At 43.9% G+C, this 17466-nt stretch overlaps 1 protein-coding gene across 7 annotated transcripts in view; it reads left to right on the top strand.

Moving 5' to 3' along the window:
- Positions 1-17466, top strand: part of SASH1 (SAM and SH3 domain containing 1) — a 913623-nt gene that overhangs the window by 878300 nt on the left and 17857 nt on the right. For all 7 annotated transcript variants that reach the window (XM_029056633.2, XM_029056623.2, XM_029056651.2 and 4 more), the window contains 6 exons: positions 2174-2248; positions 3989-4132; positions 11438-11573; positions 13104-13273; positions 14577-14786; positions 15303-15453. In XM_029056633.2, coding sequence (XP_028912466.1) covers positions 2174-2248; positions 3989-4132; positions 11438-11573; positions 13104-13273; positions 14577-14786; positions 15303-15453 — 886 coding nt within the window. The remainder of the gene's footprint in view (positions 1-2173; positions 2249-3988; positions 4133-11437; positions 11574-13103; positions 13274-14576; positions 14787-15302; positions 15454-17466) is intronic.

Here is a 17466-nt window from a genome sequence, read left to right as displayed (position 1 = left end):
TTAAAATAAAACGTGTTTTCAACTGCATGACCATTACATTGAATGGCCCTTTTCATCCCACAGGCCTTTTAGCTCAGTGAGTATCAGAAATGACCAGAATTCCTCTAAAATCTGTACAGAATTCTTGTTTTTTCCTTATTTGAAAATTGAACTCATTTTTGCTGACTTTGATGGTTCAATGCTACCCAGAGGAGCAGAGAAGCAATATGGTGTAGTCGATGGAGCACGGGCCTGGGAGCCATAACCACTTGTTGGTTATGACCTTGGACAAGTCACTTTACTTCTCTGTGCCTCAGTTTCCTCATCTGTAAAATGGGGATTGAGACTGTGAGCCCCAACGCGGGGCAGAGAGTGTGTCCAGCCCAATTTGCTTGTACCCACCCCAGGCCTTAGTACAATGTCTGGCACATAGTAAGCACTTAACAAATACCAGAATTATTATCATTATTATTAGAGGGAGGAGTGAGCTCCACCTGGTTCATAGAATAAGGACACTCTCTGGCCAGCAGTCCCAAGTCATTCCTGACAAAGTTAGACTACAAGAGGACTAAGTGAACTTCCAAAGCACTTCCTGTGCCTGACCGAGCATGAGCACATTTCTGGATAACGGAGCAGGACAAAAGAAAAAGGGGGATTTAATCATTCACATGCTTATCTGGCATATAGGAAACCTAAATGTGATTTTAAGATCTTTGGAAACTCAGGTGCATGAAAAATATCATGCTGGGTGCTGATGTCTCCATTCATTCATTCAGTTGTAACTGTTGAGTGCTTACTGTGTACAAAACACTGTACTAAGTGCTTGGGAGAGTACAGTACACAAAAAAAGGCACAATCCTTGTCCATAATGAGCTCCAACCACTGCTATAGGGGATTGGAAAATGGGATATTAGCAGGGCATTAAGCAAATGAAGCATCTGCAAGCCATACTGTGTTTGTGTAATGCCCAGTCACAGAAGAGAATATGGGAAAGTTGAAAATATCAAAGTTATATTCTCATTATTGCCTAGTTGAAAATTAATGAGATCGGCCTCAACGGGACCAATCAACCCATTGTAGAGATTGATTGATTGATTGGTGGATCTTGTTTTTGCCAATAATTAGCTCCTCCTTTTTCAGGCAACAATCGTTACTGGCTGGAAAGTACACCTCAGCTTTTTTGGGAATAGATTCTAAATTGTCATTCTGTTCAGCTCTTCCCCGTGGGCCCCAAAGAGCCCCATTTGTACCTGGATCCAGCAACTAGTTGGTTCCTTTTATTTCCCATGTTACCAGAGGCCAGCTTTTCAGACTTATGGAATCCAAACAACACACACTTCCCAAAACACCACTGAGTTAATAAAATGCCAAACAGCTGCAGGCTTTGGGGGAAAGCCTGCTTTCTGACTTTATAATGAGGCCGTAGTGCTTTCCTACAGAGTTCAAAGGGGCCAGTCCCCCTATGAACCACACTATTGGTGTTTCATAATCTCCAGAACAAAGCACTTTCTTCAATTCTTGGGAAATGTGGCTCTGGCTTGGGTCAGTGGTCCCTCTGCCCAGTGGACGATGGGGAGAAAATCGTTGTCAAGTGGGAAACAGATATTACAGCCGTGTTTCTGGCTGGGGCAGAAAAGAAATGTTGAACTGATTCATACTTTGTAGAGCTCTACTCTTCCCTCCTGAGATGATTAAAAAAAAACAGTAAGAGCATCCAGGGTCAGGACCTTTCAAGAGTTAGTCCACAACTCTTATCCTTAGCCCTCTGGATTTGATGGCACTCTTCCTAAGGGTTGTCCTGGCTTAGATTTGACCAATGAGGGCCAGACCTTGGGGCGAGACATTAAAATTAGTTTCACAGAGAGCTTGAAAATCCCTCTGTCTTCAATAAATGTAGGGTTTCCTTCTTTTAGCTGTTTTTAACCCCTTTTGGAAAACTCGAGATCCAGATAAGCTCAAAGGGTCTGTAAAAGGGCAAGTTGAATCAAGTCTCTTCAGCCATGAATCATAGTGATGGTGCTTCTTAAGCCTTAAGTTTCTCATCATTCCTCTGCCTTCCTTCATGTCTTACACACATTTGTGATTCAGTGATGTTGTGCAAATACTCAGAAATGAATTCATCATTTGGGTTAATACAGGCCTTGTTGATTTATGTTTAATTGGATTATTGCACCCTACCCTATCCTTTCCACAGAGAACCTGCAGTTTTGGAGGATTTGACTTGACAAATCGTTCTCTGCACATTGGGAATAATAATTCTGACCCAATGGTGAGTACAAGGGAGAGTAAATAAGTGATTCATCTTCAAGTGATATCAGTTATTGACAACATTTCAGATTTTATTTATAGGAGGCCTAAGCACTTTGGTGAGTGCACCTCTTATCTCGGTTGGCCCATTGCGCATTTGAGTGCCCCACACCAAATATTAATTTTTCCAAGATTAACCTTTCTCTTTTTTGGTTTGCCCCCACAGTCTTTCCTGAAAGACGAAACCAAAGACCAAACTCTCTGTCCCATCTTTTCTGGTCTGAAAAACAGAAATGATTTGTTTCCTTAGATTACTTTATACAAAATTTTCTTTATCAAACTTCTCAAAAGCATGCAGAAGAGACTGACAGAGACTAGAATTTGGTCAGATGAACAGCCATTCACTGGGGCCCTGATCTACCCGAAAGGTGTGAGTGTTTCCAGGCCAGCCCAAGGAGGGCAGGTCCAGTAAGTTCTTTATCCCTTCCCAAAACACACACACACACACACACACACACACACAACTCACTCACTCACTCACTCCCTATAAGTCACCTTGCAGCCTTGCAGTGTTCGATAGACTGATCAAGGTGGCTGGAGCAGCCAGCCTGATCTGCTGTAACTTCGCCCACAATCCAGTGGCCTCTAGGAGTTGCTAACTGCCAGTTCCTTGACCCACCTGGAACAGTTCCAGGAGAGCCAGTCTGGTGAGAGGGGTGGGCAGGACAAGAGGGCTTTTGGAGATCCATCCCAAACTGACCAGAATTTGAGCACAAGGAAAGAATGAAGGCAGCCGCCAGTCCCACTATCTCTCATTAGCCTGCCAACTCACATCCATGTAAAATAAAATCAAATATCATCTGTTTTGGCAGGGAATGTGTCTTTATGTTGTGATATTGTACTCTTCCAAGCATTTAGTACAGCACTCTGCACACAGTAAGCTCTCAGTAAGTACGATTGATTGAGCGATTTTTCTCCTAAACCAAGTCCAAGCCTACTTTTTAATAATTCCATACCTTACAGATAATAGAGTTTGGGTTAGATACAAAGCAGAGACTTGCCTATTCTGGCCAAGGAATAGCAGTTTCCACTCCCTCCTGCATAGGAGGGAGAGGAAAGGGCCATGCCATCTAGACTTGAGGAAGCATGATTGACCTGGAGGTGAGGAATAATTATTTATACAGATAGGCTGAAAAGATCAGTATTCATCCCTTAGGAAAGATGAAGGCTACTGTGAGGGGACTTGACTGACATTAACGAAATCACAATAGGAGTGAGCAGGGTGAACTCTTGATTTGTCTTTTATTGAATCTCGCAGTCATGGGATGTGGTAACCTGTGAGGTGGTAAGTTCAAAGCAAACAGAGGGTGATCACAGGCTAAAATGAGGTTTGTCTAAATCCATAGATGACAGGAGTCACTAGAAGGGTAGGTAGAGTTAAAAGGGGGAAAAAATCAGGGATGTTAGATGGTATATCCAGATGGTATTGGAGAGATTGAGAGTCCGAAAGGAAGGGGGCAATCGGGACTACCCAAATTGACCAGGGCACTATAGGAGACTTCCATTCTTCCATAGCTCACCCAAAGTCTTCTGTCTACTGAGGTATTAAAAGGGGATAAGGACAGAAGGGGGCTTAGAAGAAGGTTCCAATTGGAGATTCATTCTGATCTACTCTACTGGACTGGAGTGGGTCATAATACCTACTGCTGAATTAAATTTTTGTGAATTTTTTAAAAAACATAAGTTGTTTCATGTTTTGCAGGACAAAGGGGGAGATTTTGTGTACAAGGAAGTGATCAAATCACCCACTGCCTCCCGGATTTCTCTTGGAAAAAAGGTGAAATCAGTTAAAGAGACCATGAGGAAACGAATGTCTAAAAAATACAGCAACTCTGTCCCTGAGCAGGTATGTAAGGGAAATGTGGGTTAGTTCACACATGACTATCATCACTTAAAATAGAATCAGAACTGGTGCTGCTATATGTGTTCCCTGCCCACAAGAAATTTACAATCTAGAGGAGGAGACATACATTAAAAGAAAGTACAGATGTGTACATAGGGGTTGAGGGAGTGAGAGTGGGGTGAATAAAAGGTACAAATCCAAGTGCAAAAATGACTCAGAATGGAGAGGGAGTAGGGAAAATAAGGGCTTAGGGAAGGCTTCTTGGAAGAGATGTGATTTTAATAAGTCTTTGAAGTTAGGGAGAGTGATCGTCTGTAAGATATGAAGAGGGAGGGATTTTCTGGCCAGATGCAGGATGTGGGCAAGGGGTTGGCCACCAGTAGATGAGAATGAGGTAGGGCAAGTAGGTTAACATTAGAGGAGCATTGAGAGAATGCTGAGTTACTGTAGGAAATCATCAAGGGAAGGTAGGGGGCAAGGTGATTTGAGTGCTTTGCAGCATGTTCTAGTGGATAGAATATGGGCCTGAGAGTCAGAAGGATCTGGGTTTTAGTCTCAACTCTGCCACTTGTCTGCTGTGTGAATTTGGGCAAGTCACTTCAATTCTCTTTGCCTCAGTTACCTCATCTGTAAAATGGGGATTAAGGCTGTGAGCCTCATGAGGGACAGGGACTGTTTCCAATCTGATTAGCTTGTAATAATAATAATAATAATAATAATGTTGGTATTTGTTAAGTGCTTACTATGTGCCAAGCACTGTTCCAAGTGCTGGGGTAGATACAGGGTAATCAGGTTGTCCCATGTGGGGTTCACACACTTTTAATCCCCATTTTACAGATGAGGTAACTGAGGCACCGAGAAGTTAAGTGGCTTGCCAAAAGCCACATAGCTGACAGGTGGTGGAGCCGGGATTAGAACCCATGACCTCTGATTCCTAAGCCCGGACTCTTTCCTCTGAGCCACGCCATTCTTCTTGTATCTACCCCAGCACTTAGTACAGTGCCTGGCACACAGTAAGCACTTAACAAATACCACAATTATTATTATTATTATTATCATTAATGATAAGACTTTCCAATTGATATAGAGGTGGATGGGCAACTACTGGAAATTCTTGATGAGGGTGGAAATGTGGATTAAATTTTTTTTTAGAAAAATAATCTGAGCAACAGAGTGCTGTGTGGGCTGGAGTAGGGAGAAACAGGATGCAGGGAGGCCAGTAAGGAGGCTGATTCAGTAGTCAAAGCATTTCATAGACGTTTTCTCTGGCTATATGTAAGCCAAATATGCATTTCTCATAAATGTATTCCTAAAAAAGAAGTGTTACTAAAACTAAATTGAAAAGATTTCAGGGTAGTGAGTATCCTGTTTTGGGACAGCACGTTGATACGTTGCAGTAGATGCATCAAAATCTACCAGTGCAATATCCAGTTGAAAGGTTCATTCAGGCGTATTTATTGAGTGCTTACTGTGTGCAGAGCACTGTACTAAGTGCTTGAGAGAGTACCCTACAACAATAAACAGACACATTCCCTGTCTACAATGAACTTACAGTCTAGAGGGGGAAACAGACATTAATATAAACAAATTGTAGACATGTACATAAATGCTGTGGGGCTGGGAGCAGGGATGGAGCAGCATGGCTCTGTGGAAAGAGCGCTGGCTTGGGAGTCAGAGGTCATGGGTTCGAATCCCGGCTCTTCCACTTGTCAGCTGTGGGCAAGTCACTTAATAATAATGTTGGTATTTGTTAAGCGCATACTATCTGCAGAGCACTGTTCTAAGCGCTGGGGTAGATACAAGGTCATCAGGTTGTCCCACATGAGGCTCACAGTCTTAATCCCCATTTTACAGATGAGATAACTGAGGCCCAGAGAAGTTAAGTGACTTGCCCACAGTCACACAGCTGCCAAGTGCCAGAGCAGGGATTCAAACCCGTGACCTCTGACTCCCAAGCCCGGGCTCTTTCCACTGAGCCACGCTGCTCGGTGCCTCAGTTACCTCATCTGTAAAATGGGGATTAACTGTGAGCCTCACATGGGACAATCTGATTACTCTGTATCTCCCCCAGCACTTAGAACAGTGCTCTGCACATAGTAAGCGCCTAACAAATACCAACATTATTATCAAGGCATCAAGTCAAGGTGACACAGAAGGGAGTGGGAGAAGAGGAAAGGAGGGCTTAGCTAGGGAAGGCCTCTTGGAGGAAGCGTGCCTTCACTAAGGCTTTGAAGTTGGGGAGAGTAATTGTCTGTTGGATTTGAGGAGAGAGGGTGTCTCCCTCCCAGTCTCACAGCACTTATGTATATATCTGTAATTAATTTGTTTATGTTAATGTCTGGCTCCCCCTCTGGACTGTAAGCCTCTTGTGGGCAGGGAATGTGTCAGTTTATTACTGTATTGTACCTCGCCAATCGCTTAGTACAGTAGTCTACACACAGTAAGCGCTCAGTAAATATGATTGAATGAATGAGTTCCAGGCCAGAGGCAGTACATGGGCAGGGGTCGGCGGCAAGAAAGACGAGATTGAGGTACGGTGTGAAGGTTAGCATTAGAGGAGCAAAGTGTGCGGGCTGGGCAGCAGTGAAGTGAGGTGAGGTTGGAGGAGGCAGGGTGATTGAGTGTTTTGAAACCAGTGGTGAGGAGTTTTAGTTTGATGTGGAGGGTTTCACCGGAGTGTATTGACTCATCTTGTCGCAGCTCAGAGCCACTAATGAAGCTCAGAATTGATTTTATTTTGGTGGTCCTTTCATTCTGAGACCAGGAGCTTTGATCAGTCTCTCTCTTAATTGCAGAGGATAGAGAAATTAATTGTTGAGTTAATACCTCTGTAAAGTTGAATTTTAGACAATTCTGACCATTGCTTTTTTAAAGAAATCTCCCTCTGCCAGACTTGTAATTTGTTTCAGTGGACTGTCAAAAGTATCTCATGCATAGTTGTTTTGTTCCATCTTTCTAGTTGAAATATGTAAGTAATCGTTGTTAAACCATGAAGCAAAAGAGCTAGAAAAGCAAACTTTTTTCCTCTTCCTGACGTCGCCCCCTGGTGGACCTTGTAATTTCGCCAAGGTTCAAGCTATTGTAATTACGAGGAAAACTACTATATAAATCAATTGCAGCATCAATTTATTTTTAATTTAATGTTTAATCTTTTCGAGCTGCAGGGAAAATTTGTTCTGATTCCATAATGTCCACTCCATTCTTGTCTATCTTTTTTAAATATAACCCTGTTAGAGTAGGTGGGGATTGTGATTGTGTAATTTTCCAATTCTCAAAAATGAGGAAATCCGTGCCTGATATTACGTGAGCTTAAACTTGTGCTAAGCCATTGTAAGAGAGAACCATCCCAACTGGAAATCACCTCATTAGCAATTGGCTTTTCCTGATTAATTGGAACATTCGCAAATGAACCATTTATAAACCAAATGTCTAGAGTCACTGATTTAAGTCCACCTTATCATATCATTGTTGCATAATTTTGAAATCTTTCCTTAGTTTCATTAACAACCCTGAGAATGTCTTTAGCCTTTTATTGTAGGCAGGGACGTCTTCAGGCGGCAGTTGGGACTGAGGCCAGTTAAACTCAATCTTGGGAAATTTACCCATATACTCAGTGGTATATATTGTGCTCTTACTTGATGCAAGAATGCTAGGGATCCGGGTATATATGTTGAATATGTTTGTTGTTTGTTGTTTGTTTTTTATTGCCAAAGAAAGTAATTGGGAAGTTATATTGTGGCTGTTATTCATGGTTCTTTTTTATGGAAAAGAGTAGATAGTAAATAGCAGTGTTTCCGAAGGCATTATACATGAGGATGTAGTTGACCTGCCAATTCATTCATTCATTCAATAGTATTTATTGAGTGCTTCCTATGTGCAGAGCACTGTACTAAGTGCTTGGAATGTACAATTCGGCAACAGATAGAGACAATCCCTGCCCAATAACGGGCGCACAGTCTAAATGGGGGAGAAAGACAGCAAAGCAAAACAGAACAAAACAAAACAACATCATCAAGATAAGTAGAATCGTGGAGATATACACCTAATTAACAAAATAAATAGGGTAATAAATAATATATACAAATTGCCACAGTACTAAGGGGAGGGGAAGAGGGAAGAGCAAAGGGTGGGAGGGGGGAAAGGGAGGGGAGGAGGAGCAGAGGGAAAAGGATGTCTAAATCTGGGAAGGCCTCCTGGAGGAGGTGAGCTCTCAGTAGAGAATGCCATGTTTGTTTTTATTTGTCTCTAACTTTTTTTATGGTATATGTTAAGCACTTACTATTTACCAAACACATAGTACTGCCAAGTTCTGGAATAGATACAACAAGCTAATCAGTTTGGACACAGTCCATGTCCCATATGGGGCTGACAGTCTTAATCTCCATTTTACAAAGGAAGTAACTAAGGCAAAAAGATGGTAAGTGACTTACTTGCCCAAGGTCACACAGTAGACAAGTGGTCATACCGAAATTAGAACCCAGGTCCTTTTGACTCCCAAGCCCAAGCACTTACTATGTGCAGAGCACTGCACTAAGCACTTGGAAAGTACAGTTCAGCAATAGAGAGAGATAATCCCTGCCCACAATGGGTTTACAGTCTAGAGGGGGAGAGACCTATATCAAAGCAGGTAAACAGGCATTAATATAAATAAGTAGAATTATAGGTATATACATATATACATAAGTGCTCTGGGGCAGGGAGGAGGCGGGAAGAGCAAAGAGAATGAGTCAAGGTGAGGCGGAAGGGAGGGGAAGCTGAGGCATAAGGGGCTTAGTCTGGGAAGGCCTCTTGGAGGAGGTGCACCTTCAGTAGGTCTTTGAAGGAAGGAAGAGTGATTGTTTAGTGGGTTTGAGGAGAGAGGGCATTCCAGACAGAGGTAGGACGTGGGCCAGGGGTCGGTGGCGAGACAGGCAAGATCGAGGCATAGTGAGAATGTGCCAGAGAAGCAGAATGTGCAGGCTGAGATATAGAAGGAGCGAAGGGAGGTAAGACGGGACAAGGTGATGGAGAGCTTTGAAGCCAATAGTGAGGAGTTTTTGTTTGAGATGGAGGTTGCTAGGCAACCACTGGAGATTTTTGAGGAGGGAGGTGGCATGCCCTGAACATTTCTGTAGAAAGATAATCCGGGCAGCAAAGTAAATTATGGACTGAAGTGGAGAGAGGCAAGAGGTTGGGAGGTCACAAAGGAGGCTGATGCAGTAATCCAGTCGGGAAAGGATGAGTGATTGTACTAACGTGGTAGTGGTTTGGATGGAGAGAACAGGGTGGATCTTGATGATGTTGTGAAGGTGAGACTGGCAGGGTTTGGTGAAGGATTGGATATGTGGAGTGAATGGGAGAGCGGAGTCAAGGATGACACCAAGGTTGTGGGCTTGTGAGACGGGAAGGATGGTTGTGCTGTCCACAATGAGGGAAAAGTTTGAGAGAGGACGGAGTTTGGGAGGGAAGATAAGGAGCTCTGTCTTGATCATGTTGAGTTTGAGGTGGTGGGAGGACATCCAAGTGGAGATGTCCCAAAGGCAGGAGGAGATGCGAGCCTGGAGGGAGGAAGAGAGAACAGAGGAGGAGATACAGATTTGGGTCTCATCCACATAGAGATGATAGTTGAAGCTGTGGGAGCAAATGAGTTCTCCAAGGGAGTGAGTGTAGATGGAGAATAGAAGGGGACCAAGAACTGAAACTTGAGGGACACCTACCATTAGAGGATGGGAAAATCTCCAGTGGTTGCCTATCAACCTCCATATCAAGCAGAAACTCCTCACTATTGGCTTCAAAGCTCTCCGTCACCTTGTCCCTTCTTACCTCACCTCCCTTCTCTCCTTCTACATCTCTCAGCCCACACACTGACCTTCTCTCAGTACAGTGTTCTGTGCACAGTAAGCACTCAATAAATACAATTGAATAAATGAATGAACCTTCTCACTGTGCCTTGTTCTCACCTCTCCCACCGTCGACCTCTGGCCCACGCCCTACCTCTGGCCTGGATTGCCCTCCCTCCTCAAATCCTCCAAGCAATCACACTCCCTCCCTCAAAGCTCTACTGAAAGTTCACCTCCTCCAAGAGGCCTTCCCAGACTAAGCCCCCCTTTTCCTCAGCTCCCCTTCCCTTCCCCATTGCCCCAACTCACTCTCTTTGGTCTGCACACAGTAAGTGGAGAAGGGGTTGGTCCACATTGTCAAAAGCAGCCGAGGGGTCCAAATAGGCATATGTTATTGGACAAACATGCCCTTACATTCTTCGATCCAAAACACCTAGAGGTAGCATGTCGTAAAGCATAGGTTTTATTTTAATGATTTTAAGGTAGGTCTCAGAGACTATGCCAAATGTTTTTGAATATCTGTGTTTCACTGTCACTTCTTAAAAGTGCCACTGCCGGCCAGCCCAGGGGCAGCAGTGGCTGAGCTGACTGCTAATAGCTACCCACAGGGAAATGGATTGCTCTCTACTTCAGAAGGTCCAACTGGCTGTCAGAATTCTAATACAGCTGAGACGCTGGCAGACTGACTGGCTGTAATGTTGGGGTGAAGACAGCATTGAATAAGCACACAGTTCATTGAAGAGAATGCAAAATAATGTAAATCCAAAGCTTTGGGTTATTTCTGGGATTCATTTTTAACCATTTTTATGGTAGAGTTCCTAAGCCAACCCAAGATAATTAGTGGGGAGGTATTTTCTCAAGTTAAATTTCCTTTGTTGCAATTAAAAATGTATTCCTCTTTAAGGCATAAAAATATTTCTTGATACTATATTAGTAGATAGAAAGCATAAATGTTATCTAAAAATTTACACCCATCCAGAACGATTCTTAAAAATATTTTCTACATAGTCTACTGAATATCTGATTTGAAATAATTGTGGTATTTGCTAAGTACTTAATATGTATCATGCACTGAGGTAGATGCAAGATAGTCTAAGTAGGAGGGAGAAGAGAGATTGAATTCTCATTTTGCAACATGGAGGTGCAGAAATGTTAAAGTGACTTGCCAAGGTCACACACCAGACAGTTGGTGGAGCCAGAATTAGAACCCAGGTCCTCAGACTTCCAGGCCCATGCTGCTTCTTGTGGCCTAGATTTTTAAGGAGCGTCTGATGGAACAGACCAAATATGCCGGTAGCGATACTCAGCATAGTTCACTGACTGCAGGAAACAGTTAATTCAAGGGTACAAGTGGGGAAGAGGGTGATGTTAGACATTGACTCTAAGCAGCCTAGAGACACATCCTAAGACCTCAGCCGACAGGCTGAGGTTCCAGGAAGGACTAAATCCTTCCACCCTTGAGAACCATGTTTGCTTTGATCCATTTCAGGACTGCGGCCCTCATGGAATGCCCGGTTCCCCTCAACCTGCTCAGCCTGATACGGATTCCCTGGACAAGCCCAAGCTGAAAGCAGGTGGTTCAGTGGAGAGTCTGAGGAGTTCTCTGAGTGGGCAGAGTTCGATGAGTGAGTTCAGTTTCTAATCTACTTGCTTTTCTCGGGCTTCTACATGTTTTCCTGAGGTCTGGGATTTTGGAGTTTCCACAATAAACATCAGGCCCTAAAAGGACCATGATGCAAATCAGATATGCCCACAGCTAAGTCATTAACTGCTTAGCAGCATTGGGGATTTTAAGTTTTGTTCCAGAACTGCCATTAAGAACCAAGAGGCCAGCCCTGCTTCAAGTGTTCCTTTACCAACCCCAGGCAAGCTTGCCTCCTTCGTTCTTTCTGAAGAGGAGTTGGAAAAAAAGAATAAGAGTTGACCTCCGTGGAGCCTCTGGTGTCTCTCTAGAGCTTTCCTGAGCCTATGAGGATTCTCAGTGGTTCAATTAGAGCCATCAGTAAAATACCCAGTGAGAAAGGTCAGCGAGATTTCCTCCTGTGGGGTTGCAAGGAGTTGGCAGTAATTGGAATGAACTTCAAGGAGATCAGGTAACAGCAGACAATTTTAATAAGAATTAAAAACTGCACCCCCTCGCCCAGGAACTGCTGCTCATCAGATGCACAGCCACTGCAGACTGCTTGGGGAAGGCTGGGGTGAATTTGGTGGGCTGGCATTAAAGATGTTGGAAGCCGGTTTGGTTCTGGGAAGGGGAGGTTTCTTTTGAGTTTGTTTTTCCACTACCGACCAAGACTGCTCTTCCCAAAATAAAGTTTGGGAGGAAGACATAACTGTCTCTCAAAAACAGAGCAGTTTAACCTTAAAAAAATAAATTTGGAATTTAAAATAAGACCATCCCCATGTTTACAATACTATTATGTGCTTAATGAGTCACAAGGTGGTAGTTCAACAAGGAAGAAAAAAAGCATTCAACCCTGCCCCGTGACTTAAGGCTGGCCTCCAGAATTCCAGCATTTCCACTGCTGTGACCATTAGGTGGAGCTTCCCATCAGGAAAGGTGGCTGAGCCTCAGTTCTGGGGTTTTGGGACTAAATAGCCTGTGCAGAGGAATGGATTATAGTGGCAGTGACCTGGATAGCACCACTCATACTCTCTTATCCCTGCCAGTCATGTTCCCACGGGGATATGGACAGCCACCAATAAGTTGGTGGGCAGGCATGCAGTGTGAAATGCATGTGTGGTCTTTGCGTCATTAGCCAGGTACAGGTAGAATGGGGCCTAGACCCCAGCTTTCTTTTCACTGTACCAAGAGCTCAAGACAGAAGAGTATGTCCCAGATCTGTCTTCTGTGTTGCTTAAACACCTGGGAGAGGACTGAGTAAGAGACAAAGCAAAGTCCTTGCCCTCAACTTCTAATGGGGGATAGAATACCAGAGCACTCAGCACTTAGGAGGAGGTTGGAAAGTTGAACAGAATAAACATGTAACAATCTATGAATTGGAAAGTAGGATATAACTGATGAGAAAGTGTGTAATTAGCTAAGAGTAACGTTATATTTATTTTTCATGTCGTCTCTGATCAACTGCTCTCTGGCTGAGAATAATTAGATGGATGTTTAATCCACTCTTCCTTCCTGTTTATTTGCTCACCAGGTGGTCAGACGGTGAGCACAACAGATTCTTCAACCAGTAACAGGGAGAGCGTGAAATCTGAAGATGGAGATGAGGAAGAACCTCCCTATCGTGGGCCATTTTGTGGGCGAGCCAGGGTGCACACTGATTTTACACCCAGCCCCTACGATACAGACTCTCTGAAACTTAAGGTACTCTTTCCCAATTCCAGGGGTCATAAAACAAGCTTTTTGGGGTTTGCATTGAGTCTTTTGTTGGTTTTGTATTACCAAATGTTTAAAAAGCTGGTCTCTTCTTTAGGATGCTGTGTTTGGACTGAGTCACAGGAAAGTCTTATCCCCCCAAAAATAATAATGGTGGTATTTGTTAAGCACTCACTACGTGCCAAGCATCATACCAAGTGCTGGGGTAAATACTAGTTAATCATGTTGGACACAGTCCCTCTCCCACATGAGATCTACAGTCTAAGAAGGAGGGAGAACAGGTATTGAAACTCCACTTTAAAGATGAGGAAACTGAGGCCCATGGAAGTTAAGTGATTTACCCAAGATCATCCAGCAGGCAAGTGGCGGAGTGAGGATTAGAACCTAGGTCCTCTTACTCCCAGGCTCGACTCTTTCCATTGGGCCACACTGCTTACTTACAGCAAGAAAAAAAAATGAAACTTAATGAGTCTGTATTCACTTCATCAGCTAACTTCCTCCATCCTAGGTGACTTACCCTATAACATGGAAGTTATGTTAACCATTTCTAAGTCAATGGTATTTATTTTTTATGGTATTTATGAAGCACTCACTAGATGTCAAGCAGTGTTCTAAGTGCTGGGGTAGATATGAGTTAAGTCGGACATCTCTGTTCCACATGGGGCTCATAGTAATAGGAGGGAGAACAGGTATTGAATCCCCATTTTATAGTGGAGGAAACCGAGGCCCAGAGAAGTGAAGTGATTTGCCCATGGTCACACAACAGGCAAGTGGTGGAGTCAGGATTAGAACCCAGGTCCTCTGATTGCCAGACCCTTGCTCTTTCCACTACGCTGCACTGCTAGAGGGTTTACTGTGTGCAGAACATTGTATCTGTGGGCATGGAACGTGTCTGCCAACTCTGTTGTATTGTACTCGCCCAAGCACTTACAGTGTTCTGCACACAGTGCCCTGGGAAAAAAGAGACGAAAGACAATGGCTTGATCTTCGTAGTCCCAGAATGAGACTGACAATATGCCTTGAAGGGCAACAAGCTTCAATCCCCCAGTGCCCAACAGGTACATACATTTCTGCACATACATTTATCCGCACCAGCCTGTTGGCTTGACATGGCCTGTGTGACAATTTCAAGACTCAGACATGTACTCATCAGTTGGGTCTGGAACAGTGTCCTTTAGGAGTAGGTATTATCACAGAATCCTTTGTCAGATCATTTCACGGTTCTTGGACGCTTGCATGGATTTTGAAAGGAAGGGTTTCTAACCTGGAGGTTTTGCTCTCTGGTCTGCAGAAAGGCGACATCATTGACATTATCAGCAAGCCTCCGATGGGAACCTGGATGGGTCTGTTGAACAACAAAGTCGGTACTTTCAAATTTATCTACGTGGATGTGCTGAACGAAGAGGAGGAGAAGCCCAAGCGTCCCCATAGGAGGCGGCAGAAAGGAAGACCCCCACAGCCCAAATCCGTAGAGGACCTGCTTGACCGCATCAATTTAAAAGTCAGTTATTTTGGAGTCCATGTGGTCTGTTATGAGAAAGGGGAGGAAGAGCCAGGTGACTTCAGGAAGAGTCACTTGGGTTACTGAAGTTCATTGGACGTAGTCAATTTGTGGACAAGATGTAGCCAGTCCTTTCAGCTTTTGCTGCCTATTTGGACATGTGTATGCATGTCCTGTCAACCCAAGAGGGGAGATCAGTCCTGAGCTGGAACATTTCTTTTGGGATTCTCCGACTTCATCTCATTAATTCATTCAATTGTATTTATTGAGTGCTTACTGTGTTCAGAGCACTGTACTAAGTTCTTGGGAGAGTACAATATAACAATAGCAACAATAAGACGTATTCCCTGCCCACAACAAGCTTAGTCTCCTCACTCCACCCATTCATTGCTAGCCTCTACTCTGTGGGAGCCAGCAGCCCCTGCCTAATAGTGACCATATTGTTTGTTCAAATGGTGTGTGTAGAAAACCAATTTTTGTTAATATAGTTTGGCACTCCCCATGTTTCTCTGACAGGAGCACATGCCCACTTTCCTGTTTAATGGCTATGAAGACCTGGATACCTTCAAGCTCCTGGAGGAGGAAGACTTGGATGAGTTGAACATTAGGGACCCTGAACACCGAGCTGTTCTCTTAACTGCAGTGGAGCTGTTACAGGAATATGATAGTGAGTGAGCCATTTCTTACCTCCCCTTTAGAGTGTGGTTTACTTCATTGGTTTGTGGAATGCTACACAACTAATTTCTTGAATTTTCACTTCTTGTTTGCTTAATATTTTCTGTATTGGCCATTTTCTCAATGCCTGTTCAACATAAAAATATTTCCGGGTGATTGAACACTGAAGACTAGGGCTGTGGGTTATTTAGCTAATGCCCTTTGTTTCATGTAGGATCCCTATATTGACTTTTGGATCGTTTTGCTTGACTTTATTCTGAGAGACTGTAATTTCAGAGCAGAATGTTGTGAGGCTTATGGCTTGGGGTCATAGGTTCAAGTACCATTGCTGTCAAGAGAGAGTAATGCGTGCTTCTAACATAACTCCTTGTACAGGTAGTGGGTATCAGGAATTCTTTTGGAAAAGCAAGTCCTTTCTGCACTGTATCTTCCTTAACCAGGCTACCCCCCAGGCTGAGGAGCTCCCACTGATCCAATAGCAAAGAGGAGGTCCCGGAACCTGGTGGGGGTCAAAGTGAGCATTTTGGCTGGACCCAAGAATCGAGCAGGATAGGAATTAAGGAAGCAGCATGGCTCAGTGGAAAGAGCCCGGGATTGGAAGTCAACGGTCATGGGTTCGAATCCCGGCTTTGCCACTTGTCAGCTGTGTGACTGTGGGCAAGTCACTTCACTTCTCTGTGCCTCAGTTCCCTCATATGTAAAATGGAAATTAAGACGGTGAGCCTCACGGGGGACAACCTGATTATCCTGTATCTACCCCAGCGCTTAGAACAGTGCTCTGCACATAGTAAGCGCTTAACAAATACCAACAAATACCAACATTATTATCTCTTTCCAAGTCCCCTTTGTCCCTTCCATGGGAAGGGTAAAAGAATGAAGTGTGGTAGTACTGAAGCAGCATGGCTTACTGGAAAGTGCATGGGTCTGCGAGTCAGAGGACCCAGGTTCTAAGCTCAGCTCTGCCACTGGCTTCCTGTGTGACCTTGGGCAAGTCACTTAATTTCTCTGTGCCTCAGTTTCCTCATCTGTAAAATAGGGATTCAATACCTGTTCTCCCTCCAGCTTACACTGTAAGCCCTCTGTAAAACAGAAACTGCATCCATCCTGATTAATTTGTATCTTCCCCAGCGCTTAGTACAGTGCTTTTCACATAGTAAGCACTTAACAAATATCTTTAAAAAGCAGTCAGAAATCAGAATGACATGAATCCACCTCCTTGTGAGATCTCTCATTGTGCCAAAGCATTAGCACTCTTTCCAGCCATTTTAGGAGACCAGGATCAATGGTATTTACTCAGCAAATACTTTGTGCAGAGCACTGAACTAAGCACTTGGGAGAGAGAAGCAGCATGGCCTAATGGATAATAATAATGATGGCATTTGTTAAGTGCGTACTATGTGCAAAGCACTGTTCTAAGCCCTGGGGAGGATACAAGGTGATCAGGTCATCCCACATGGGGCTCACAGTCTTAATGCCCATTTTACAGATGAGGTAACAGGACAGAGAATTTAAGTGACTTTCCCAAAGTCATACAGCTGACAAGCAGTGGAGCTAGGATTTGAACCCATGACCTGACTCCCCAGCCTTTGCTCTTTCCACTGAGCCATGCTGCTTTAGCAAAGGCCTGGGAGTCAGAGGGACGTGGATTCTAAACCCAGATCGGCCACCTGTCTGCTGTGTGACCTTGGGTAAGTCACTTCACTTCTCTGTGCCTCTGTTCCCTCAACTGTAAATTGGGGATTAAGACTGTAAGCCCTATGTGGGGCAAGAACAATACCTGGCATATAGTAAGCACTTAACAAATACCACAAAAATAAACAAATCAGAATCAGTAGACCAGGACCAGTGACTTGGCTAAATATTTTCAGTCTGTGCATCTAAAATACATCCATCCCTTAAACAACAGGGCAGTGGCCAAAATGGCATATCATTTAAAAACAGGGAACAGCTCCAGCAAAGCCAATTAACTGGGGCTGAAACATTGAAATTCTCTCACAGCTACTGA

The sequence above is a fragment of the Ornithorhynchus anatinus genome, chromosome 2 (assembly GCF_004115215.2).
Source record: "Ornithorhynchus anatinus isolate Pmale09 chromosome 2, mOrnAna1.pri.v4, whole genome shotgun sequence".
Taxonomy (NCBI): Eukaryota; Metazoa; Chordata; class Mammalia; order Monotremata; family Ornithorhynchidae; genus Ornithorhynchus; species Ornithorhynchus anatinus.
Note: the sequence above shows the minus strand (reverse complement) of the source record. Positions and strands in the feature narration are given on the sequence as shown.